This window comes from Neolamprologus multifasciatus, chromosome 3 (genome assembly GCF_963576455.1).
Source record: "Neolamprologus multifasciatus chromosome 3, fNeoMul1.2, whole genome shotgun sequence".
Taxonomy (NCBI): Eukaryota; Metazoa; Chordata; class Actinopteri; order Cichliformes; family Cichlidae; genus Neolamprologus; species Neolamprologus multifasciatus.
Window position 1 is genome coordinate 12,758,685 of NC_140441.1, and position 27,508 is coordinate 12,786,192.

Here is a 27,508-nt window from a genome sequence, read left to right on the forward strand (position 1 = left end):
TTTTTCCCAGAAAAGACATTCAGAAAGATATTCTTGGATGTTTAAATTATTTTGATGCTGTTATTTGAAAAAGAAAACAGTTGCATAATGTTGTTTTAAGCATCACTGAAATATTAAAACATCAGTAGTAATGTAACACCAACCGATTTTAAAAGTCAAAGAACATTGGTTTGCAGTTCAAAGAAAAGATTTTTGAACAGCAGTGACAACAAGATGGATCTATTTTAACCGTATATACCCCCTGCTTTCATAATCACCAAAAGGCCTCAAATCCACATATTTCACTGCAGCGGCTTCACACCATCAAATCCCTGTTTACCGCCAAAACAATCACTTGTAAGGTTTGATTTGGAGTTTTTTGGGGACTTCTGTTTGAGCAGTGCAAACACTACATAAGACAACAACATTCACAGATTGTGTGTGACCTAAAAGAACAAAAAACAAACAAACAATGGAGCTGCACCACCCAGTCTCTGTCGATTCATTTACCGCACATGCAGGCATGCATTCGTGTGGTTGCACCTGTATGTGCACACCTGGAGGGTGGAGCTTTACACAAAGGGAAGAAGGAAACAATGTGAAAAATAAAATTTAAAAAAGGTCTTCAAAGTGGTGTGACTCTCTGTCAGCTTGTGTGCATGTATGTGTTTGTGCACATGCAAGTCTACATAAACTGCATAAGCAGCATGTTTGCAAGTGTAAATACATGAATATTCTCTATGTGTGTGTGTGAAAGAGAGAGAGAGGTTAAATTTGGTCAGTTTGCTCCGGGACAAGCAAGATTAATGAACCTTAGCTCATTCCTGGCAAATGCTACGATCGCTCTGTATGTGTGTGAGTGTGTGTTTGTGTGTTTGACCTAACAAGGAAATCTTTGTCTGTGTAATGGCTTTTAGCTCCCCTGGAACCTGCTAATCAGCATGTGTATGTGTGCAAATAAAAAAAAAAGGAAGATACCAAACTGTATTTTTAAAAAGTGGAAATTGATGACATCGTTTTGACACCTATAAATATTCTGGGCCTTATGCTCTGATAAGGATGTGTGTTAATTGCATGCGTCTGACATGAAGCATGTGTGTGGCTGTGTTCCTCTCTTATTTATTTTCATAACATTAACTGTGCAAATTTTTTGACATGTTTATCAGTGTTTGATGGCTTAAAGTCCAGCAAGGGAGCACTGAACGGTCTGCAATGAGTCAGCTGGCTTAGGAACAAGCAATGAGCTAGCCAACATCCATACACACGTATGCACCGATAAGAAGAAGCAGAAAGACAAAAGATATATACAAAAAACACATGAGCATTGATTATTTTGTCGATTCAGAGGGGAAAAATACATGATGCATACCACATATACAGAAAAAGGTCAGGGTTAAATGCATTCAGGTGTCCATTGTTAGGGCTCTTCGCTCGTCACTCAGTAGCTTAAAACAAATGCTCTATATTTAATATAGAGCAAGTATGATTCTTATGCAGGCATATACACAAATACCCACTTCACCAACCAATTCAGGCATGTCGAAAGTGAGGTCACACAGCTGAAACCTCTGACTTGTTTCTTGATAAAATATAGCAACATTACATTGTCTGAATGTTTCTGGCTGTTATGGTTGAACTGTGGTGTCAATTCACTTGTCAGACAGATTCTGTCTTTCTGAAAAATACACATTTTCTGCTCTTGTTGCTCATTCTTTGCATCATGATTCCAGTCCTTTGTATAACAGACACTTTATGCTACTGTGTCATTTTTACATTACAAGTACAGTTTAGATGCACGAAAGCTGACACTAAGCAGCATTTTCTATTACCTATTATTGCTGCAAAGGCACAGAGTTTAGCTTTAAAAAGCAACCTAACCTTGACATTTGAAGCTATAAATATCTTATAGTTAAAAGAATGTGCCGTCTTTCCCGGCATCTCAGAGGGAAGCTCTGTTTGAAACAAAACAATGATGACATGCAAATTCCCAACTCGTTCATAATGCAAACCAGTCCAGCTGACAAAGCTAAACACGCCCATGGTGTTCAACGTGACTTAGAACGATGTATACTACACAAACAGAACCAGCACTTAAAGGGAAAGGAGCTGGACTCCTTTTCCTAACGCTTTAAAGTGATCTACTTTAAAAGAGTAGTTTTGTCTTGCTCCAGTTCTTATGCTGAAAACAATTATATCCATGTCCACGTACAAAACATGCCTGCTAAGCTACTAACTGGCCTGACACGTCCTCGGTCAACCTTCACTTGCCATGTTAGTTCACATCTTTAACTCTTCTCACTATAAATAGAACTGTAAGTGACATTTATTATGGTTATTAAATGGGACTCCTCCTACTCTTTTCATGACCTGCTCTTCACGTTCAGCTGTTAAAACCAAAGCTGTATGTATGTGTGTATTTTGTAAGGGTGTTTGTGCAATAAAGGTGACTCATGAGCTGGCGTGAAGTCAGCTGACGATGCGTTTACTTGACACTACAAACATGCACCCATATGGACCAAAAAAATGCAAACTTAGGAAAAATTGAATTACTACATCCAAATGATGGGAAAGCGTGTTGTGCATGAATGTACAAATTTCCCAGAGTGTTACTTGGAATTTGAACTAGAGTTTTTCTGTGTCTCTCACTGACAAAGTCCCCCACAAATATTTATCAGAGTGCGTGTAATTTGCATGTAATTCTTTACTTTGTAATGAACTGTAACTATTTAAGTGCAGTAAGCCCATAAAACAACTCACGAGCTCATTCCAAAAATCCTAGTTTCTCCATAATATTCCTCTAGTTTTATTATTATATCCACATGATTTTCTTCACAGGCAAAGACTGATCTCTGCTAACTTTGCTTCTACATTCACAAATCCTTTCTATCTGCCAAAGCGTAGCATGTGCAACACTGCTGCACTGCTGGTATCTGTGCAAAGTAATGGGATGTTATGGAGCTTGCAAAATCCTGTTACGCAGCACAGTACAGTGCATGGCGCAGTCATTATTTAGTACCGAGAAGACTGTTGACACAGGTAGGTACGTAATGGTTTCCTGGGTTTGTGAATAAGCCATTAATGGCGTTAATCACTCACTGGACACTGAAATCGTGAGGCAAATAACACAAATACTCTTATCACGTCTGATTTTAGCAGCTCCGGCCACATATGTGTAAATAGGTCACCTGTTCTACCATAGACTCAGCTTATAAGCACCGCCGGTCCTGCCAAAACAAAGCCTTCTGTGTTCTTCCATGACAACAGGACACACATGGGTGTGATGAGATAATCGTAAGTAGTGCCTTAACATCCTGTCAATCTTGCACAAAGCAACTAGGAGCTGCATAATGTAATCAACATAAGCACGAAAACACTTAAGCCTTGCAATTAATTATCAAAGTGATTCACCTTAGATACCAAACCACAAGCTTATTAGCCCTAAATTCCCTCTTAAGCACAAACACACACACATACACATAAAGGCTTTGACCTGACCCATATGTTTGGTGGGATAAGTCCACTTCACCTCTGAGTCTATGATTACAGTGTTTGCTTTAAATTCCCTATTAGTGCACTAACCAGTCCTCACACATTAGCACACTCATTAACAGATTTCCCCTGCATTCCTTTACCTTTACGTTGTGCTTGCCTAAAGACAACAAAGGTCTCAGTACGTGAGGTCAGTAAACAGTGAACAAGAAGATAAAGCTGTCCTCTACTCGTTCATCTACTAAAAGGTAATTACAGAGGCATAAACAAATATTTAAACTGGTGCGGAAAAAGCAGGTTATACTTTTAATTTCTTAATTGTCCTCCTTGTCAATGAAGTAATTGAGTTATATAAAAGAGCAGAGCATTGTCCCTTCCATAGTTCAATGTGAGGTCTTAAAATGTTTAGTTTGGCCACCTAATAATCCAGGCAGACACACCAAAGTCAAAACCAAAGTTAGAAACAATGTGGACTTCCCGCACTAGCAGCCAGCAGGGGGCAACTCCTCCAACTGCAATAACAAGTCTGCTTGTATGGAAAACAATGGAAAAATTCTCTGCTTCTCTATATTTTTCCCTTAATTTATTACCACGGAAACAGTCGATGGTTTCAATCGCAGGTTTTAAGACCTATTTATTACAATATGATGGTCATATTTTTATTGTAACATTTGACTCTCAGAAGTATTATATATATTGAATGAGTGGCTAAAAGGGGCTTGAACGGAATGGACAGATGGATGGATGGACAGATGGACAGATGGATGGATGGACAGATGGATGGATGGATGGATGGATGGATGGATGGATGGATGGATGGATGGACAGAAGGATGGATGGATGGACAGAGGGATGGATGGACGGATGGACAGATGGATGGATGGATGGATGGATGGATGGATGGATGGATGGATCAGATGGATGGATGGATGGATCAGATGGATGGATGGACAGATGGATGGATGGATGGACGGATGGATGGATGGACGGATGGATGGATGGATCAGATGGATGGATGGATGGATCAGATGGATGGAAGGATGGATGAATGAATGGATGGATGGAAGGACAGATGGATGGATGGACAGATGGATGGATGGATGGACAGATGGATGGAAGGATGGATGAATGAATGAATGGATGGATGGATGGACAGATGGATGGATGGATGGATGGATGGACGGATGGATGGATGGAAGGACAGATGGATGGATGGATGGACAGATGGATGGAAGGATGGATGAATGAATGGATGGATGGATGGACAGATGGATGGATGGATGGATGGATGAATGGATGGACAGATGGATGGATGGACAGATGGACAGATGGATGGATGGATGGACAGATGGATGGATGGATGGATGGATGGATGAATGGATGGACAGATGGATGGATGGATGGATGGATCGACGGATGGATGGATGGATGGATGGATGGATGGACGGATGGATGGACGGATGGATGGATCGACGGATGGATTGATGGATGGATGGACGGATAGATGGATGGATGGATGGATGGATGTATGTAACGGCCAAAAGGTCTTGCTTCAAATAACGACTCAACAAACCTGCAGATGACATTAAGGTTGGCAAGTCCATCTAACAGATTATCAAATTTAATTTTCTTTATTTTGGCCATTTTTTTTGTAATTGTGCTAGCAGCTTTCACGTGCATGCATTTGTTAGGTCTCACATCGAGCAGCAATGTCATTAATCTAATCAGGGCCGCTGCGCTCTCATTTCTATTCTGTTCCACGTGGACGAGGAAGCCGTTACATAAAAGCACTTAAGCTGATGAGATCTGCCGAGACGGAGGCCGCTGCGATGTCGTGCCGCCATCTGACTGCACACGCTGAGGTGTGATGTCATCAAAAACTTTTAATTAAAACTTTCAGTCATGATCAGGTCGGTAACCCGCTGTTTCATAATGGAGGTTGTGTGGTGCTGTCTCAACAGATTCACTACATTAAAACTTAAAGCAGGTTAAATATTGAACATTTTGAGCAAACAATGGCGTTACTGTCTTTGTGTTGGGACTATCTGAGTTTTAATCTGTGCTCACTTCATCTCAAAACAAAGGCCCGGTTAAAGTGTGCTTACTGTGATGCCATCACCTATGTTTATTTGCCCCTATGCAGTGCTCTGCAATGCCAGCATGCTTTATAGATCAGTGTGATATGGCTTATATGAAGCTTTTCCAGCATGAGTGATATTACTCACACACACACACACACATGCATGTTTTGGATGAGCCTGTCGTCTATTGTAATGTTAAGCTAAAAGATGAAAGTATGGTGTCTGGCTGGCACTAAAGACCCTCTCTCTTTCTATATTCCCCCCGGACCCCACCACACACACACAAACTACACAAACAGGCTCAGCAGACACCTCAATTATGATAATGTGGATCAGCATTAATGTATCCTTACAGCACGGCTGGCTTTCAACAATGTTACGTGCAATGCGAGTGTGTGTGTGCGTCCCAGACAGCAGGAGAGGAGGGGCAGCTACTGTATCTCATTTAACGCAGGTTACTCCCTGCAGGAAAGCAAAATGCTGAGGCCTTCAGCATTTCTACCTTTCTATTTGCACCAGGAAAAACACATACAAAGAGAGAGAGGGAGGGAGGGGCTCACACACGTGGTTAAACAAAAGTTTTTCATGAATCCAGCAAAGGGAAACATGGGCGACACATTTAAAGCTCCAAGAAATCCAGAAGCCAGAGTGTGCTTTGAGAAAATGGAAAGACAAAGAAACAGGACAAAACAGTTGTGAGAACTTGGTTTTAATAGCACGAGGGCCTCAGAGAGATGTGTGTTATAGTGGTTACATGTGTGTGTACACATACTGCTAAACCTTACTGCTCTAATGGGATTTTTTTGGCTTGCCTGTTTACACTAGTCTGTAAATGTTGCCAATATCTTGTTTCACTGTGAACTGGCTGCAGTAGCTGCCCTGACATGTGAACATATGACAAAGAGGACTTTACATCTTCAGTAGGGCTTTTTGTGGAGCATTGGCTCCTGCTTCTCCACAGAGCTGTGGATGCAGAGCTTTAGCCACGAGTGGTTGGATCGTTCCCGAAACAGATCTGCACCCAGATTTTCAGGATGTGAAGGAGCTCTTTTAGCTGTCAGCTCTTCTCCACAAGGCGCATGGTCAGACGCTCAGTTCGAGCACATGAAATAAAAATCGCATGAATTCTCTTTTGAATATTTACGCTAAAAATGTTTTTGCCAAAACAATATTTGACCGTAATATAATATAGGAGCGCATCCTAAAGTGGGCCAAATCTAAACTGAGTAAGACTGGATGAGATGTGAAGATTGTAACCCAGCTGATTCAATGAGATACCAAGAATATGCATAACGTAACAGTCTTGGGAAAAGACCAAACTATGCAGAAGAGACTTAAGCAAAAGCACAAGTGCACTTTGAGCCTACAGACCACCTTACATTTGTAAAACAAAAATGTAATCCTCACTCATTTATCTGCATCACTGTTATGCTCCTCGACAACCCTTTCTCTCCAGTGTTGCCTGGGCTTGATCGCTGATTGGCTACACCTGATGCCTGAGCTCAGCTTAAGGGACGCACACCACTTCCTGCCAGACCTCATCATGTTCTCTTGGCTGACGGTTATTAAGTAATTTGAAATAAAACCAACGCTTCTACAAACGCTGAGCAAACCCTTTTTAGTCAGCGTGCTTTAGCTGGAAACTGTGCTAACTTTCTACTGAAGCACAACTTTGTTGCTTAGGTTTACTGTGTTTGGTGCCATCCTGACTGGGGTTGTGCGTCAGACGTCGGTAGTGAATTACATGCTCAAAAGTTTACTGTTTAGAAGCGCCTCGAGCCTTGTGCATCACTGAAGACCGATAAAACTGAGGTTATTGTGCGCGGCCCTAAAACTCTTAGAAACATGGTGTTGAACCAGATGCTTACTCTGGATGGCCTAATCTTGGCCTCCAGTGAAACTGTGAGGAATCTTGGAGTTGTTACCCGCATTTGCACAGTATCTCTAAAATTAAAAACATCCTGTCTCAGAGTGAAGCTGAAAAATAAGTTAATGCATTTGCTACTTCTAGGTTCAACTATTATAACTTATTATTATCAAGATGTCCTAAAAACTCCCAGAAAAAGCTTCAGTTGATCCAAAATACCGCAGCAACACTCTCCGTTAGTTACACTGCAATAGACCTATGCTGCTGGGGACTTCCCATCATGCACTGAGTGTTTATCTTCATTCACGCTCTATGTGTTTACACGTCACTCTACAATTAATCATTAGCTTGTCCTCCGTCCCTACCCCCACACCCCAACCACTCACGGCAGATGGTGGCCCCTCCCTGGCTCTGCTGGAGGTTTCTTCATGTTAAAAGGGAGTTTTTCGTTCCCACTGTTGCCAAATGCTTGTTCGTAGGGGGTCGTCTGATTGTTGGAGTTTTCTCTGTAATATCATAGCGCCTTTACCTTATAATACATGACTGTTGTTGTGATTTGGCGCTTTATAAATAACACTGAATTGAAATTGAATTGAGCAGAAATTCGTTTTATATTACGACTGAGAGTTGCTCAAAAAGGCAAACCAGTGACAATGAGTTTTGTAGGGTCTTTTAAGAACATTCCTAACTCACAATCTTGTATTCAGTTCACATAGGTCTGTAGTTGAGTCAGCTAATGTTAAATCTTTGTCCAAACAGGATGAGTACACATGTGGATCAGTGTTTAAGGATGTCTAATGAGCTGAGTGCTATGATCTTTAGTGTTGGGGAGTAGCGGGGCCCCTTCTGGTGGATACTTGCGAATATGAAGGCAGTAACTGTGTAAGCGCTGGGCCACACACTACCCGAGTCTGCGAGACAACTAAAGCACAAGCAGCTCCTTACAATCCCCCGGTCATCTGAGAGTACACGAGCACTCGGTTCTCAACAACTACTTCTGTTGAACGTTGTCTCCAGTCTCACCTCTTTCATACAGTTCCTTTCCTTACCTCCTACTCCTCATTGTCCCTCTTTCTTAACCGCCCCTCCCCGACCCTGCTTCCTTCTTCCTCCTCCTCTACCGCCTTCCTTGTAATTACCACCTCAGATTCCAATTAAAACAAACCACAAAAAAGAGAACAGAGGAGGGAGACCAGGGGGAGGTATATGGGACGCAGGAGGAAAAGAGGAGAGGCTGTGGTTGGGGGAGGGAGGGGGGATTTAATGAGCAGTTTGTACACACACACACACACACACACATATATATATATATATATATACACACACACACACTGAAACTGCTAGCAAATCCTGGTGACTTTTAAGGCTTTTTAAGGGACATCAGACATACATGTTTACATAACACTCATATCAGTGTGTGCTAAAAAGTCAACTTAGGTGTGTGTGTGTGTGTGTGTGTGTGTGTGTGTGTGTGTGTGTGTGTGTGTGTGTGTGTGCTGTTAAGGAAAGCAGTGCCATAAATGGCAGGAAACAGGCTGAAGCAAACAGAAAGGAAAACTGCCAGGAGTTCCCTTTCAAACACACACACACACACACACACACGCACACACACACACACCAAAATAAAAAAAACAAATGAGACAGAAGGTCAATATACCAAAGAGGACGAAGGGTTGATAAAAAGAATGAAAATTAAACTGGAGCTCAACAAATCAGAGAGAGGAAGCAAGACTACGTCGATACGTCTGTTCGAAACTGACCAACACACACACACAAACAGACACACACACGTACATAAATAATACCGAAGAAACTCCCCACAGCGGAAGGCACTATCAATCAATGAACACAAAGTAGCACAGCAGGGTAGCCCTTACTGTCAAGCAATCTTTGTGCGAGTAAGTGAGTGTGTGTGCGGATGAAATGGACCTCATGGTTGTGTGCCAACCAAGGCTGCCAAAAGACACACACACACTCGCATGCATATAAACACATGCACAAAAGGAATGAGAGAGAAGAAGTGCAGAGAGGTGCTTTAATTTGCTAGTCTGCCAAAGGGAGCCCAAGCCTAACTCACAGAAAGGAAATAGATATCTCGGTTTATTACACACACACACACACACAGACACACAGCAGCCTGAGACAGCCTTATCGCTTTTTATTTAGAACGCCTGTTACTCAGCTTCTCTTTGAAGGCTACGAGTGTGTGTGCACCAGACAGGAGTCGCTGCTCTGACTTTATGACTTGGTGTGTTACCTTGATCATAGCAGGAGCAGTAACCTTCTCCGCATGACCCGCCAAACGCCCCGTGGTGTGTGTGAGTGAGAGAGAGAGACCAAAGAGTGTTTTTCCTAATCTTCACTGAACTGTAAATTACGTGTAAAATACCATCCATGCTTAGGATCTGAGAACTGGTTGCGATGAAGTCGAGTTCAACCTGTTGGTCCGGTTCTTCTTCCTGAGCCCAATAGACTGTGTGTATTTGTTTACTCTTCTCACGTGGCAACTATAAAGCTTGTTCTCACCAAGGTTATTATCGTTAACGAAAACTAACGAAATAACGAAAACTAGAAGTGAAAAAACATTTTCGTTAACGGAAATAAAAATAAAAACAAAAAAAGGAAAACTAACTAAAACTATAATGAGTGTTCACAAAACTAACTAAAATTAACTGAATTTATAGCAAAAATGTGTTTAGTTTCATTGATGTGTGCGTGTCATACAAGAGTCAAGGGTGAAAATGAAGTTTAGTTTCCAGATTTTTTTCTTGCTGTGTCTCATTATGCCAGCAGGTGGCAGTACGTTAGTCGAGTCGTCTGTGTTGCTGCTCCGTCCACGCGCAGAATCATGTCAGGAAAAGTCGGGAGCCAGAGTCCAATTTGGGATTACTTTGAATATGACTGTGTTTTGGATAAAGCAAGTGTCTTGTAGTGGAAAGAGACAAATTATGAGGGACATTTCTAAAGGGAAAAAATTCCCACAAACCTTAAAGTGCACTTGAAAAGCTCACACAAGAAGGCTAAGCTAGCTTAGCTTGAGAAGGTAAGGGAGCACACTCAACCCTCATCCCCAGAAAACAGAAGCTAACCCCAGGCAAGGCAGCGTGATGCATCCCGAGACAACAGGACGGGGATATCTACACAACTGTGTGAGTCAATTACCTTCAAAAAGTTTATCAATTCACTTGAACCAAAATTACGAACACCCGGTGCTACGAGAGTTAATAGTCTCATTAGGGCCAAGATATACATTTTATAGTTGCCTGGTATCAATGGTTGTTCATCTGCCTTTATTTATTTATTTAAAGAACCCATAGGTGGGAATGTGAGTTGTCTGTCTCTGCGTGTTAGTCCTGCGACAGACAGGCGACCTGTCCAGGGTGCAGTATGGTAGCTGGAATAGCAACATACCCAAGGATGAGCAGAATGACTGATATGATGAAACTGGGATTTTGTTACACTTAATTATTGCAAACACAACTAAAACTATAACTGAAACTAATCAAAACTAAACTGAAACTAAGGATTTTCAAAAAAATAAAAGCTAAACTAAACTAGCAAACAATTGGTAAAAACTAATTAAAACTGAAAATCTGAAGTCAAAACTAAATAAAAATAAAAACTAATGAAAATTGCAAAACTATTAAAACCCTGGTTCACACAGATTGTGATTATAATTTGGAACTTTAGAGAATATTTGAGTCACATTTCTGACATTACTTAGCAGGGGAATGGCAGCTTGCTCTGCTGTTAATTGAATATAAAAGGAAAATAAAACAATTAAGCACATGATGAACATTGTAAATCTTTGAAAAGCAATCCTCTGGAAAACAAGAGCAGCAGGTGAGATACTAAACTAGTACGCACTGTCAGGCCTTCATCACTGGAGTATGTAGCTTGGCTTCCCAGCAGACCTAAAGTGCCCTTTAAGACTTGAATTTACAGACCAATTTCTGGTACCTGCAGATCCGACTTAAACTGGGTTCACGCTACTGCACGAGGCTCGCACAATCACATAACTTCTGCTGCGAGCCTAATATCATGCTGCTGCATCACCGTGTTTGCATGGGAGATGGATTTGGGAGATGTCTGTTACTGAAAAGCAAAAGATTACTGAGCTGAGGTGTTCCACTTCCTTAATGTTGTATTCACTATCAACAACCTGCGTTTGCATTTGCAAAGTGGTATGAGAAAGAAGCCCACACAAGCAGCCTGGACTGACCAATCGCAACTGGACTGTAACTGTGAACTCTGTTGCCTGTTCATGTTTATCATCTCATTTATAACAATAGTAAATCAATAGGTGGGAAAAAAGTAAGGGAAAAGTCTATGTGTGTGTCTCCCACACATAGACATTGCATGGGTGGGTTTTATTTTTTGTGTCAGTGTGAGAGAACAAAGTCATCCTGCGATCCAATTACACATGCACAATCCTCTCACTCTTATTTTGACAGCCCTTCCTCTCTCATGTTTAGCCAGGATCCGATCCCATCTTTTCCGTCTTGGACAGCAGCTGGCGATGTTAGACTTTCTGCTCTGGAGATCCACTGCAAACTGGAGGGTTGATCTAACCAGAACCTGCAGCAGGTGGAGAGCTGGTTCATCGGAGCAGAACAAGCACTAACATCACCAGAGTCTGTCCCAGATTGTTGGAGTTGGAGTTCATCCACAGGGTGAGAGACTCACTCAATTTTTCAGAGGAGTAACTTATTAATGATAAAAGCTTGTCTGCCCACACAGACATAAAGCCCCATTAACAAATTAATATTCTACTTAATAATCTGAGGGATGTCACTTTGTGCCATAACTACTTAATTGTTTTTTAAATCTGACAGAATACAAGCAGAAGCATCGGTGCCAGGAGAAAGCAGTATTTACTAAACATTTCTTCTGTGCTCAAACTCAGCAGTCCGCACACGATGGCTTTTTCCAGCTTCCAGCTGTCACCGAGAGTAAAAAATGCCAACAGGCACAAAAGTGGAAAAAGCTGACTGTTCACTGCAGCGCTGATGTGGGGAGTTCAACACATCCACCTTTTAGCCCAACTCCTGACAAACACTATGAGAAGAACATGGTGTTCATGTGGCGTTTTATTTGATTTTGGCTTCGCAAACAAAGTCGCAGGTGGCATGCGGGCATCGAAAGCCCCGGAACAAACCCGGCGAGATGACGCGAGCGTGCGTGTGTGAGTATGGGAAGCGAAGGAAAAGGCTCAAGGAAGTTAAGTATTGTGCTCATGAGAGGAAAGAAAGAGAGAGATGTGTCTGTGTGCCTTTCCTTCCTCATCCTAATAAACTCCCACCTTTTGCCTTAGTGCTGACACAGAACAACACAGCAAACACACACACACACACACAATAAGGCCATTTGACTTCAGCACATAAGAAGCTTATCCAATCACTCATTCAATCATGAATCAATTACCAAAAAGTGTGTGAGAGGCAAATAAATGGAGCGTGCCTTCACATTCCATCCACTAATGGAAGCACGCACTGACCTGAAACACCCCGAAACAGAGAAAGACGAGCCGGCGTTCTGATGGATGAGTTGATCGATGACTTTTCTTGGTTCAGGACTTCCAATTAGTTTGAGTAAACAGCCGCCAAATCTCTGAGGATCCTCTCATTACGACTGCAGCAGAGCGCGTGTGGTCGCAGAGATGCTAACAGGTTAAGTGGATGCAGTGTCTGAACCTGAGCAAGGTCACCCTGCACGACCTCTGACCTTGCCTCAAATCCTGTGACGCCCGTTATGTCCTCGCTGTCTGGTTGGTTTGTCCCGAATCAGACAGATCAATTACTCTGTCTTTGCTTCATTTCATCAATATCTATTAGTTTCTGTCTCTTTTCCACGAGCTGCTCAGACCCACTTTAAATGCTCGGACCTCTTTCCACCTTCACCTCCTCTTTGTTTTTCACGCTCTTCAGCTCTTATTTTTTCATCGGTTCATTACACGAAAATCCAACTGTCCTTTCTCGCTCCCTTTCACTTCACCTTGAGTCGATGGCCAAAACAATCCCTTCTGATTTGTACCACTGATGATAGTCAGCGATATTCACAGACAGGAAGCACAAAGCATGACAGGGTCATCTAGATTTGATGAAAATGTTTTAAAGGCTTCTTTTAACTAGAATTTACAAAAGAACAAGCGATAGAAATTTTTAAATCTACGGCTTAACTGTACCCTCTCAGTTTAAACGCTGAAAACTGTTCGCAGTGCATTATAATTGGTTTCGGATTGCTTTCTATCAGATGGGATTTTCACGCAACAGAGGGCTAGAGAGGCAGGAGATGAGGAAGGAAAGCGGGTGTGAATCCCAATGAGTTGATGATATATGCTTGAGCTGTATGCGGCCGTCACGTCTTCTGAAGCCCTGCGAAGGTAATACACGTTAATGCTCTCTCTGCTAAACCCGCCACGACTTTAACTCCAGAATATTCAACAGCTTAAAAAAAAGACAGAAAGAAAAGAAAGCAGGCTTTTACATTATGACACAGCACTTTTCGCAGGATTTCCATTAGCGAGGGAGTGAGAAGAATGCAGAAGGTAGAAATGAAGGAATGAAAGATGGAGAACTCCACCGGTCCGCCTATGCAGTAACCTACAGGTGACGTGTAGTTTAAACTGGTGATGGCGATCAAACTGAGTGGGGACAGCTATACTGAAAAAAGGGGGTGCAGAATTAGGGCAGTGAAAAGAATTTCAATCATTAAATCCTCTTGGTAATCCTACAAATCTGCTTGTGTCAACTATACATGTGCGTGTGAAAGAGAGACAGTGTGTGTGTGCGTGGCTTCTGACATCTGACTTGGTTTGACCTTTGCTCTGACAGAGTCCAGTCAAGGCGCGACTGTGTGGGCTGACCATTGACAAACAAGTGCGTGAGCGCAGCTAACGTAATTCTCAGAATTGAAATGTCTGGGCTTTATAGAGGACGCTTTATAAGTCAGAGCGTATGAGAAGCTAATGAACTTTAGTGACGACAGCAAGAAGGAGTGAGAGCGTATTTGCTGTAGGTGGCTAACAGTCAATGAGAACTTATCCATCTTCTCCTCCCTTCTTTGACTCCCTTTCTTCCCTTCATGTGTAGCAAATTTTGGTTTCATTTCAACTGATTTGCCATTTTTTGGACGAATATTTTACACTAACTTTATAGAAAAATCCATGTAGGTGTGCGAGTCAGCTAGCTTTAGCTTAGCTTAAGGCTTAGCTTTGGCTTAGCTTTAGCGTTAGCTTAAGGCTTAGCTTTAGCGTTAGCTTAAGGCTTAGCTTTAGCATTAGCTTAAGGTCTTTTGAGAATTTAGAAGATAACAGGAAAAAGAAAAGTGACTGGAAGAAACAAATTATGGGGAAATGGGGAGAAAAAGCAGTCCGTTCTAACTCCTGAAGCTTGATATAATGAAGATTTGTCAAGTCCCGTGGCATTCCTGAGGAACGCGAAAGGTGACCGTCCGCGCTCTTATGCTACACGCCGGGTTATAGATGAAATCCAGTAGAATGACGCTCCTGCGGTAATACACATTCTAGCTGTGTATTCCAGCCCTAACCTTATCCCTAACCTTAAGCAGCACTTTAATGACGTTAAATCGCTTTGGAAAACACTAAGTAAAACGAACGTACATGTGTGGATTCATTCCTAATGGTTCTCATGTTTCCTAATTTTTCCGATCTCGTAACCTAGGGACGTGTTGGGTGCCCGGAAGCGTAATATATCGACGATTTGACACCTGCCGTAAAATGCTACGCTTTGGGAGCGAGAACGTGTTGAAAAAAGAGAAGATCTTAAGATTTGAATATCAAATTGCTACATAAAACGAAAAAAGAAATGAGCTTTGCGTCAGGAGGAGGTGTTTCTGATGAAGCCAACGAGAGACTGGAAGGCAGACTTTAAAATGCAACAGCTTTCCCCTCCTCTGCACTCAAGCTATAGCCGAGGCGAGAGCTTATCAGACCAAACTGAGAGAAGCGCTAAAAGCATTTCTGATGCCATTCTCCACTCCCATGGTACCACTCAACTGCATCGGGCCCCATCAGCTTCACTACCACGAAGGAGAGGGATGAAGGGCAGACAATGAATGATGGAGAAACAGACAATGGGATACGGGAATGAGAAAGAAGACATTCTCTTGTCTTTGCAAAACCACGTCACATTCCCCAGTGGGAGACTAACAATGCATCCTCAACACAAACACATAATCTACTGTAGTCCACATGTACCCTCACAGGCAAAGCCTGCTTCAGTTAGTTTAGTAGTTCCTCTCTTCCCAGCCTAATCCCCAGGCATCTTTCTAACATGGATATACCGCAGTAACAAGAATTTTGAGCCTACCAAGCCCTCCAAGTGAGAAATTTTACAATCATTTTCATAGTCATACGAATGCCAGTCAGATGAAATGAGTTTCAACACATGTTCTGTTTTAAATTATTAACATACAAAGAAGGTAAAATACAACATGGAGCTTGGCAATTAATTGCATTTTTAAAATTCTGGCTTCCAACTATAATCAGTTATTATAAAAACTGTTATTAAAAAGTTAATAAAAGTTATTCAGGATATAAATATTAGACCTTTTGAATTTTGGTACAAAGCGCACTGCTTTCCTTTGCTTTCCTTCACAGCACTGCACTGCCGAAAACACACTACATATTAAATGATGGTACCAACCATGTTTTCCACATACAAGTCAGCGCCAGCCAAGGAACAACAACAAAAAAACTACAATCGAGTAGTAAATCTTTGATCACTAAAGGCAAGTGAAGTGAAAAGTGTTTGAAAAGAGATTGTGTTAAGCTGCTGTTTACAATAAACAAAGAAAAAGTATAGTTTTTGGGAGGCAAGCAGGTGGTACAGTAGGTGGACGCTGGGTGGCCTTGTTAGCAACATAACGCTTATATACCTGCATAGTATCCGACTAACCGAGCTCATCAAATTAGACCAAATTCTTCTAGCCCACTCTGTAAACGGACCCTGATCCACACAGTCACCAAACCACTGGGGGAGAGACCTTCCCATGTGTGCCGACACCCTAATGAGATTCATGTGAGGAGCATTAAAAGTGCTGCTAGACCAGCGCAACTGGAGCTGGCAGAGGGGGAGCACACACAGCGGATATGCACATAAACACAATGTAAAGGTGGGCGTAGAGAAAAAAAAATCGAAATCTGTTGGTGAAAGTGAAAATGATGACCACCTACACGGCCTTGTTTGTGATTTCTTTCAATTAAAATCCGACATTCTCCCAGTGACTTCATTATTTAGCGTGTAATTTCAGCCGAGCAGTTTTATGACTTTTCCCTCAACACTTACCCAGAGAACTGCTACAGTCCCACATCAGTCTAATTAACCACAGCACCAGTTGATAAACACATCCAACAAGCGCCATAAAAACAGATTCATCATAACTGCAACGAGGAAGGCAGAAAAGAACATTTTTCGCAAGACATTTGGATAATGTGAGGCATGACTGTCTGCCTGTCTGTTCGCATAAAGTGCAGTCTTGAGATACTGGACCGTCTGACCTTCTGATGGCGCCACATGAAAAGTCACCATGACTCCAAAATCACTGAGATTCATTCTCTGCTGGCTTTGAATGATAGTCAGTATCTGCAGTCTATTAGCAGAATAGCATCTGACATGAGGATGTCGTGCTAAAATGTTACTGTACGTGCAAATCTAGCTCAAGACAAACACACATCACCTGAAAAGTTGCTCCATAACAACAGCACTGTCTTACATAAGAGTCATCATTGTCATCATAACACATATCCAAACAGTGAAGCATGCACAGAGACACACACCCAGAGGGCAGGAACTACTTCAGCTCTCTGAAAACACTGTGGTTGTTTTTAATGAAGACATAAGCCCTGCGTGTTTGCACTTGGCATCCCGTCTCCAAAGCTTCTGATCTGCCCAAAAAACAGAAGAGACGCTTGAGTTATTGATGCACTTCTTAAACTACAACTGCTTTATTGTGAAAACCAGACGCATTGCTCTGTGGGGCAACATATCGGCATGTTTCCCACTCTTCCCCACTCTCTATCAGAGCTATGCATTGGCAACTGGATTTGTTGTGAGGCCACAGGCCACAGTTGCATAATAATACAGAGCCAGGGAGCTAAGTTACAGGCACTCCATTCATTCCCGCCAAAGGAACCCGGATCCACAGCAAAGACGCATCAAGGGGACGGATTTAGATGCGGGCTGATCACACCTGGAAAAACAAAGGGTTAAAGCACAATAAGCGCTGCAGCACAGTGCAGCACAGGGCTAAAGCCCATTAACACAGTCAGGTGACTGAAGTGCAGGCAGCTAATGGTCAACGGGCAGAGTGACGCAACCTCTAAATCTTTTCCTCCTCACTGCATCTGCGTGTAAACACCATCATGTGCTACATAGAGTACGAAAGGAGCTTAAGCAAGCATAAAATATTGAAAAGGGGAGTGGAAGAAGATAGCAAAGGCACTTATTACCTGTAAACAAAGAGAAAACATTAAACAGGGACAAAGATATAAAAGATATAAGCACGCACATGCACCAATCCGGCTTCCGGAGGGACACAGTATGGCTCTTTGTGACTTCTTATTTTGTTGTGATGGATGTCTCCTCTCATTTTTTTTTTTTTTTCATTTAAACTGTCAGTTGCTTTTTAGAGAACAGAAAGGCTGGCAAGTCTGTGCTCCTGACCCTGACGGTCACAGCACAAAGAGGGAGCTTGTTAGAGAGCCCGGGCTTGTCTTGTGTTCACTCTGACTTATAGCTATACAAAATTAGTCTGGCTCTTTTATCCTCGCATTATTGCGCTCTCAATTCAAATATTTCCAACTATACAGAGTTGAAAAGAAAGGAAAAAAATGCCACTACTTTACAGTCATTTTTTTAAACTACACTTGTGCAGCAGGGTAATATCCCAGATCATCCAGCTGAGTTTGCCCGTCTTCGTCCTCTCTGCTGAAGCGGCCCCCCCAGCGAAGATGCTGAATCACTTCTGACCTTTGGCTTCTCCAGAGGAGGGCGAACGAAAAAGACAAATTCCCTACAAGCAGCAATCCCTCCAGCAGAAAGCTCATTTGACTGAACTGTCCCTTTAAATTTCAAAGCCGATACGTGTCTGGATCAACCAGCACACAGCCTGGCGTTTCTGCCCAGTCCGTGCACTTGTTGTTGGCTGCGAGCAGAACAAGTCTGGCACCTGCCTGCTTCCCCAGTATCACCATTTATCAAGCAACAATAAAGGCAGAAGGCAGAGCTTTGGCTTCGCTCTGTGTGCGTAAAACAAAAGAAAACAACAACAACAGCGCAGAGAAGAAGTTAACACAAAAGACACCTGAACTTGTTGTAAAGGCTGATTTGCTTTTAAAATGCCAAACCGTTTGTGGAGCACTATTTCAGCTCTATACGGGCACGCAAACTCCTCTAAAGTTGCATGTGCTGCCAGAGCCTCAGGTGTGCTTGTTTTGATATCTGTTATTATGATCGTCAGTAAAGATGCTGTGCACCGTTTTTACTCGCACACTGACACATTTATAGTGTGAAAAAAGCCGCTTTAGCTTTGACTGTCAGTAGTGAGCTCCAACCTTGGTGCCCAGACTTTTTTGCTTTCCTCCACCTTGCAGTTGAACTCACCTCTACGAGCGCTCAGAGTCGCAGCCGATGATCCGGCGGAGAGAAAGACGAGCAACGCGAGAAGGCTTAATATCGCACCGCTGAGAGTCATCTTGATTCAGTTCCTGTCCAGCACCAAGGAGGTTGGAGGTCTGTCCAGTCCGATTTCACCACCAGGACTCCCGGACTCGTGGGTTCAGCTGCGGTGCATCTTAATCTTGATCCTGGATTTGTCTGAGTCCAGTTCAGTGGGGGTAAAAAAAACTAGAGATAAAAATAAGTTCAGGTGATTGTTTGGAAATGAAATAAAGGCGTCCTGTTCTTTTATTCTGCTACAGGTTTCTGGTTTCCCGTCGTCCACAAAGCGCAAAGAAGTGTTCGCCCGCTCCCCGAAAATAAAGAGGGCTTTTTATTACGCACTAAATGAAAGCGACATGAAGGGAAACAGCGGATAAACTGTGGTAGTACTATCTGTGGTGTATCCCAGTCACAAAGTGCGCACCAAAGTAATCCAAAGTACCGTCGAATAACGTCCAATGTCCCGGGGTTATAATAAGAATCGCTCTCCTCTCCGCTCCGTGTGCCCTGGTGTCGCCGATCCTGTCCCGCGGCTACAAACAAAAATCCGCTCGTTTTCTGTTTAACATTATCTCAGCAAATTCATCAGAGGAGGAGAAAAACATATTCGATCTGTATATTTAAAATAAATGAAAAGCGCGCAGTACGGCTAGAGCTCGAGCGCAGGAAAGAGGATCACCGGGATATGGAGAATTGTGACGGGCTGAGGATGCACTGCTCTGAAGCGCTGAGCGCGCACGGCCCCGCCCTCCGAGCAGGCTCAGAGCGAGTGCCTTACAGGTAAGGTGGTGATGTCACAGCACACACGCACAGGTGCGCGTACGTAGCCTTGCTTTTCGCAGAAGAGTCCCAGCTCGAGCGTGTCAACTTTATCTACTGACCGAACATGTTTTGCGTGTTTTATAAGGAGTCATTTCGCGCGTGGGAATGGACCCATCGTTGGGTCAGGGAGTAATTACGGTGTTTTCGCCCACATTATTATCCTATTATAGAAATGCTGCTTTGTCACTCGGTGAGGTGTGTTTTTTAAGACCTTGAGACGTGTCATTACAATAGTCACAGAATCCCAGGAGGATTCCTGCAACACAAAAGTGAAATGAGATCAACCCGTATCATCTGAAAACAGGCTGTAGAGCCTGGGTTAGTGGACGGGTTATTCAAGCCTTTTACGAGGCTGGAGGAACACGTAGGCTGAGCAAACAATACTGCTGCGGTAGTTTGTGTAAACTAATGTGTCACCTAAGATTTCACTACACTGAATTACCTGGAATTACCCAACTATGCGTAATAAGAGTGGGCTGTGTTCTTGGAAACCATTTTTAGTGTTTTTTGAACAAAAAGTACAGGCTAATGTTACAAATGCAAAAGCTTTATATTTATATTATTTAATACAATATTTTAACATTTTAAACACTTAGCATTCCACCGGTTTCCTCCCTCTTCTGCTTTTTTCTTCTTCTTTTTTTAGCTCCGGACTCCTTAATCCGCCTGTCAGTCATCCTGACATCATGTTGGGAGGGGGCGGGGCTTGGAGTAAAGATGATTAAATAGCAGATGTGAGGTTAATGGTCTGCAAGCTTTTAAAACACCCTAATAATAGGTTGTTTTTACGCCAGGCATGATAGTTAACTGATAGTTAATCTGCAGCCCGTCAGCTGACTCAGTGCTGACATTTCAATATACATTCATTTTTTCCTTTGTGTCCAGCAGCCATGTGCGCTCGCTTTCCCGCTTCCTCTTCGGGGGGTTTTTCTCCCAGCACGGCTAGCAAGGGATGCTGGCTGACCGATTTCACGGGGCCAGAGTGCAGACATGTACCCCGGTTTTAGGATAAAGGGAGGGGGTCACGCAGGAACCCGGATTAAAGGATTTGATAGACGAAGAGGGGGAAGGAGGGGGAGGACTGGGGTCAGAGGTGAGGCAGCTGATGTTCAAAAAAGTCAAATGGAACTAAGGAGTGAGCGGCGCCGTCTCTAATCGAGCTTGATTAAGCCCACACTGTGCGTGTCCCATCTTTAAGCGGCCAATGAATTTCGAATGACTAAACATCAGACAGCATCACAATGGATGTCTTCATCGGAGACTGTTGCAGTGACCATTGGAGGTGAAGGCATTATTTGTTTTTACAAAGGCCCACCCTTGACTTTTGGGGTGGTCGGCATATTTATCAATGTCATTTTGGGGGTTCAGATCCACGTCTAGTGTCAGTCACTGTTTAGACTGAATGCAGTCCAGCTGGTGGTGAGATTGTTGCCTTTTTCCTTACTCAAATGTCCCAGAGATTAGCTGCTGCCCCCTTCTGGACAGGTGAGGCAAATGCTAAAACAAAATACAGTACTGATTGCCCAGAGCCTTGTATATGGATTGCACTGAACAAAATAGAGCAGAGATTTAAGAAAAAATAACATTTTACTGAGGTCTCAGCTAACAGAATGGGGTGAGACACAAAGACAGAGCAAGATTGCACAGACACTGTGAGCTTGATTGAGTCCTTCATTTCACTCAGCACGCACTGGTTCAAACAGAACCACAACATTTGCATAAACCGGCATAAATTAAGCACAGGCACCAACCAGAGAGGAGTATGACCCTTAAAGGGATTGCCATGGCTGCTTATCTGTCGCCACGCATTAATATTCAGGTCCTGATGTAAGGACACTGCAATCCGTGACCCTGCACTCCTTTGGCTAATGTGTGTGTCGCTGTGCATGACTGTTTATGCGTTGTCACTTGTCTGTTAATGTGCATTCCCAGCGTGCACGCTTCTCCTGCATGTGTGCCAGCCAAAACTAGACACTGCCTTATGCGGGCCAAAGGTTGTCACTGGTCTGCAGGAGTGTGTGTGTGTGACTAATAGTGGAAGCTGGAGGGACTGTTATGGGGAAGAGGATGACAGAAAAGAAAATCAGACAGAGGAAAGATAGAGAGAGACACACAAGCCATCTCCTCCAGCAAATGTAATTATATGGCTGGGAATCAGGGAGCTGATTCTTGGTCAGCTTTAGGCTGGGCGTACACACATGATGTTGACCTTGTCCTTGTCCCTTTACATCATGGCAGACAGAGAAGCAGTGACTTGGTTAAAACAAAAAAATATACATATCTTTGTCTGAAATCCATGCACTAAATCTAGCAAAACTGTGGCCAATCTAATTGCTGTGTAAGTAATGCGTGCACTCAAGGATATTAATTCTGTTCCAGTTAAAATTCACTAACAGCATGTGTGTGTGTGTGTGTGTGTGTGTGTGAGGGGGAGGGAGGGGTCACAGTAAGGCGAGGGGCTTCTGCCCCGAGGAACAGTGGGGCCACATGCACAGAAACAGTCGTTTAGTTAACGGCTTTCATTTTCCTAATTAAGATTTCGTGAATCCTGGTTTTCCATCTCTTTTTCTTTCCCCTCTTACCTCCCTCACCCCAGCATCCCTGCTCCCCATTACGCTTTCCGCTTCTTGCGCTGCATCTGCACACATTCACCCCAACACACGTCTCTTCCATATAAATATACCGTTCACGCTATCAGTCAAACTGAACCATTGAAAATCATTGCAGAAATGTGCTGAATGTGTGCGTTTCACCCAGATTGTCTGGCTAAACAAGATTACAAGAAGAGCAAGGGGTCAATCCTTACCCTCTGTGATATCCACTACTTGGTGTTTGTGTCGCAGCTGGCTGGTTGCCAACCGATTTACCCCCCCATGCCTCACCTCTGCTGAGGAGGAAATGGAACAAACAGCTTAAAACCTTTTCTACTAATCCCCCAACAATGGAATCTGCTGTTGTTATCGAGGGCGGAGATGGAAAAGATTTTAGGCAGTGGGGCTGAACCGCAGTTCTGAGCCCAGGTAAGCCTGGAGATTTGGCTCAATGGTCCAGTTAAAGCATTTGATTAGCTTCATTCCACCACACTGCTCCATGACCGGGGTGGATTTTTGTCCAGGTTACGTAGAAGCTAAGTGTGAAATCTTGACCTACAAATAATAAGGGGAATGTTCCCAGCTGCTCTTTTGCAACTGGAAATCATTTGAGCATTAGAAGCAATGTCTGAAGCCGACTTTGTTTCTTTGCACAGAGTTGTCCTCTGCAAAAGATCCTGCCATCCAAATGTTGGAAGGTAGTCAAAAATTACCTCTTGCTTGAGGTGCTTCCTTGAAGCGAGTTTAGCACCTGACCTGTAGACAAGGTTGGAATAATTAAGCCTGGGTATCGTCTGAAGTTATCCTCTCTCACGCTTTTGGTCCTACTTCTGGAAACACTCCATTTGGTTCTTTCGTGCTCAACCGGATAATAGCGAGAACAGTTCACGGCTGCTGCGCACATGTGAGAGCAGATTTGTTCACTTTCAGTCTAAATCATCTGAAGATGAGATTGCAGCTATATTACAAGCACATGAAAGTACTGAGTGCACTTGCTTGAAGAATCTCAATCTCTAGTATTCAGTTAGAACTCATTAAAACTCTGCATTAAGCAACAATTTCTCAGAAAAGTGACAAGCTATCAACCACTATCACTCTCCAAATAAGGTCCGGCATAAAACAATCGGATGCTTCCTGTTGAGAGGATGTAGCACAGTAGTCAGATCTTCACTGAGGTTTTATTGCCAGTGCGATCCTCACAGAATCTTGCTATGATACGACATCAACTGTTGTGGCTACTTGAAAAACCTTGTACTTAATCCAAGGTGAAAGATTTCACCATCCTTTATCCAACTTTCCTCCTCAAACTTGACTTCTCTGCCACGCGCACAGCAGCCAGAGGGGTTGCACGAACCTGACGAACTTTGAGCAATGTCAGCGTCTCACAATCTTTGAGCAAAGAGTCAGGTTGAGATAATACAGGGAAATCAAACACGACTTAACTGGTTGCAGTGATTAAGTGATAAGAGCTCATCAAAAATATGCAGTTGCGAGTCAGAACACATATTTTCCAAAGCAGATTTCCAATGGAATCGGTTTTGTGTGCATTTTTGTCAACAGGAAGAGCGAGAAGAGATTTGCTTCCATACAGAGAAGACTTATCTCAGAATGCAGTGATTACACACCTCATCTTGCCTTCAACTGTTATTAATCAGGTATGCCACATGCATTTCACATTGGATATAATGTAATTAGGTGTAACTCTCAGCTGTCTGGTGTCCTTAAATTTCTGCGTGAAATGCTCTCAGCGTTCAGGTATTATAGCGTCAATCTTTCACCCCGTTCCTTTATTTCTTTCCAGGGTGTCATAAACACAACATTCATGATGCTTCCAAGAAACATAAACACATGTCTAGATGGTTCTCCTGTGGCTGCAGCTGAGGTGTTGCAACACAATGCTTGGCAGAGAAATCAAAGCTGCCTTGCATCATCACAAACATGGTGCATGTGCTTGTTTTCAGCATTAATAAAAGCGTCTTAATCACATGTTAGCAGGTTTGGGGGGTTTTGTGTGTGTGTGTGTGTTCTGGGAGAACTGTGTGCTAACCTTCGCTGTGTTGTGGGTCGAAGATGTTCAAACAATGCTAACTTCTTCATTATTTATAGACAATACACAAGCGCAATCTAGCAACAGCAAACACATGAATGAGTACGCATACACACACACACACACACACACCATCCTAAATCTTAGGATTAAAGGGATAATGTCAGCTATTCAGTGAGTGTCCAGTATGTAGGTAGCATAGCCATTGAGCTGAAATAAAATCATTTACCTCGTCCTTGAAATAACCATAAGCTCTTTGTAAATGAAACATGCAGCTGCCAATGCCAATATGTCTAATCAATGAACGCAATGGTTGCTAATCAGGCAGCGATGACCCAGTACGCCTACTGCATTAGCCACTGAGTCAACTGTGACTCCCTGGACATGTTTCCTCAAATAGTGACCTGAGTCTTTATTTCCCCAAAGTGAGTGTAACAGGCCTGTATTTGAAGCAGACTTTTTTTTCTATAATAAATTCAGCTGGCTCAGTATATGAGATCATCTTAAGGATGATCTTGTTCCGATGTCCCGTTACTGAGGCTGTTATTACTGTCTGATTAATGACACAGTTTAGGCATTATGTGTCATTACTTAAGCAAGGTAGCATGAAACCCACTGACAAAGCATTACAGCAATCTGTGGTTTTTATTCGTGCAATGGAGTTAAAAAATATAACTTTGATATATGTATATTCATCAAACACCAGTATTTAGATCAGTGATTACTTCACTGTGAAACTGATCACTGGTCATTCCAGAACAGAGCTCTGGCAGGGAAATTGTTCACAGTGCTAAAACAGCTACCCACTGCACTCATGGTGTCACAGCTTAGCCAGTCTAATATAAAGATAAATATAGACAAAACCTGATCAATTGACCAGAAAAGAAAATTGCACAAACAAAGAACATCCCAAACACATCATTTCAGTTAACTCAAACCCTCCATTTCTTAACGTTTGAAGCATTAGCACCTGAAACAACCGCAGGATGGGATTGCTTTCTGCTCTGAACTGGAGCTTTTATTTTCCAATCAAGCAATACCTGACTGGTATCTAAAAAAAAAGAAAAGAATAAATGGTTAGCTTAACGTTATAATAATGGATTGGATTTATATAGCGCTTTTCAAGGCACCCAAAGCGCTTTACAATGCTACTATTCATTCACACACTGGTGGAGGCAAGCTATGGTTGTAGCCACAGCTGCCCTGGGGTAGACTGACAGAAGCGAGGCTGCCATATCGCGCCATCGGCCCCTCCAGCGAACACCAGTAGGCAGTAGGGTAAAGTGTCTTGCCCAAGGACACAACGACCAGGACAGAGAGCCCAGGGATCGAACCGGTGACCTTCAGGTTACAGATACGCTTCCCAACCTCCTGAGCCACGGTCACCCAACAATGCATGTTATGTAAAAAGAGATCAATTATTTGTAAAATATAACATTCCCAATTAAGTTTAGTTCTGTGGGGAAAATAACAATGATTAAATTAAATTAGAAATTTGTAACATGTTATACTACTTTATGAGTTCATGTGATGACATCAATCAACCCAAAGAACTGTTTTTGCGCATTCATTTTACTGAGAGTATGATGAAAGAACATTTTGAAATATAATTATACAGTATCATTTCCCTGATGGGAAAGATAAAGTATAATTACCCTGCACTGCACTAACCTAATTCCATACATATGATATTGTGGTAGATTGATTCAACAGCAGATGGTGCTATCAATTATTGAGCCTGTGAAGATGACTCAACCCCCAGTCGGATTAAGTAGATTAGCCCAACACCAACTCCCTTATGTACACAGCATTATGCTGATCTAAAGATGAATAGCCCCTGACAGAACCGCCTCAGTCTATCTATCTATCTAGCTAGCTAGCTATCTAGCTAGCTACCCTGCTACCTAGCTACCCTGCTACCTAGCTAGCTGGCTATCACTCAGTCTTAAGACTTTATTGTCCCCAGGGAGTATTGTATATGTTTAATGTATACATTCTTTTGAATCTGACCTAAATATGCTACATGATGATTTCTCTGAGCATTGTCCCACTGCATACCATGATGGAGGCACTTCCAGTATATTCAACGCTCCACCCAACACGATGCACGTCCCCTTAATCCTGTTAACCCACTCCAACTGTGTGGAGAGAGGAGAGACTAGGAGAGAGCCCGGGGCGAAGACGACATTGTACCCCTCCACCCCGCTGAGATCCAATTGAAGAAACAAGTGCTTGGTACAAAGTGAAGCTCCTTGGCTCGCTGGGACATTAATGCATGACTAGTGTAAAAAAAGGGGGGGGGAAAGAAGTCTCTGTGATCCACAGATTTCACATTTATCCACGTATAAATGTGAAATACAAGATTTTGAATGTGGGGGTGCAGAGGAGGAGGAACCAAACGTTTGTGTAGGTGTTTATAGCTGCTCATGTTGTGAAACATCTAATCTACAGGTGAAGCAGCCAACAGATGTCTTTATAAATAATTTTATTATTTAGCAATGCCTGTATCTGTCTCTAGAATTACTTGCAAGTTGTAAGAATCTATTAACAGCATTAACTACAATAACGTCTTATTCACTATGAGCTACAAAACAGCCATTTTCCATTGATGTTGTTACATTTTCTGCTGCTCTCATAACAAGTACCACTGTTGCACCTCTTGCAGTACTCTACAAACTACTTTTGCCAATGTTCGTAGTCAACTTCCACATGACTGCTTTGAATTGTATCCAAAGCTTTTTGAAAATCAAACGCTAACCTTACCACCACCCCTTGCTTCAGAATTTCATCACAAAATGAGTGTGAAGTTTGTGTTTTTGTCATTTGTTTACTTGTAGACACATACTGGGGTCGTTGTTTGTTAGTGATAAAAAAAAAAAGAAGTGACCTCTAGAACGGTAAGACAGAGACTTTGTGCACTAAGCTGTTCTTAACAACATGTTTTGATTCTC

General features: G+C 42.6%; 2 protein-coding genes across 2 annotated transcripts in view; both read right to left on the reverse strand.

Moving 5' to 3' along the window:
* Positions 1-19,926, reverse strand: part of sema4f (sema domain, immunoglobulin domain (Ig), transmembrane domain (TM) and short cytoplasmic domain, (semaphorin) 4F) — an 80,837-nt gene extending 60,911 nt beyond the window's left edge. Inside the window, exon 1 of the mRNA XM_085155438.1 lies at positions 19,041-19,926. Coding sequence (XP_085011564.1) covers positions 19,041-19,131 — 91 coding nt within the window. The 5' untranslated portion in view covers positions 19,132-19,926. The remainder of the gene's footprint in view (positions 1-19,040) is intronic.
* The window catches only part of LOC146521660 (uncharacterized), a 188,497-nt gene that overhangs the window by 30,524 nt on the left and 130,465 nt on the right, over positions 1-27,508 (reverse strand). Inside the window, exon 2 of the mRNA XM_085155443.1 lies at positions 320-7,945. Within this exon, the coding sequence (XP_085011569.1) occupies positions 4,177-5,184 (1,008 nt within the window). The 5' untranslated portion in view covers positions 5,185-7,945 and the 3' untranslated portion in view covers positions 320-4,176. The remainder of the gene's footprint in view (positions 1-319; positions 7,946-27,508) is intronic.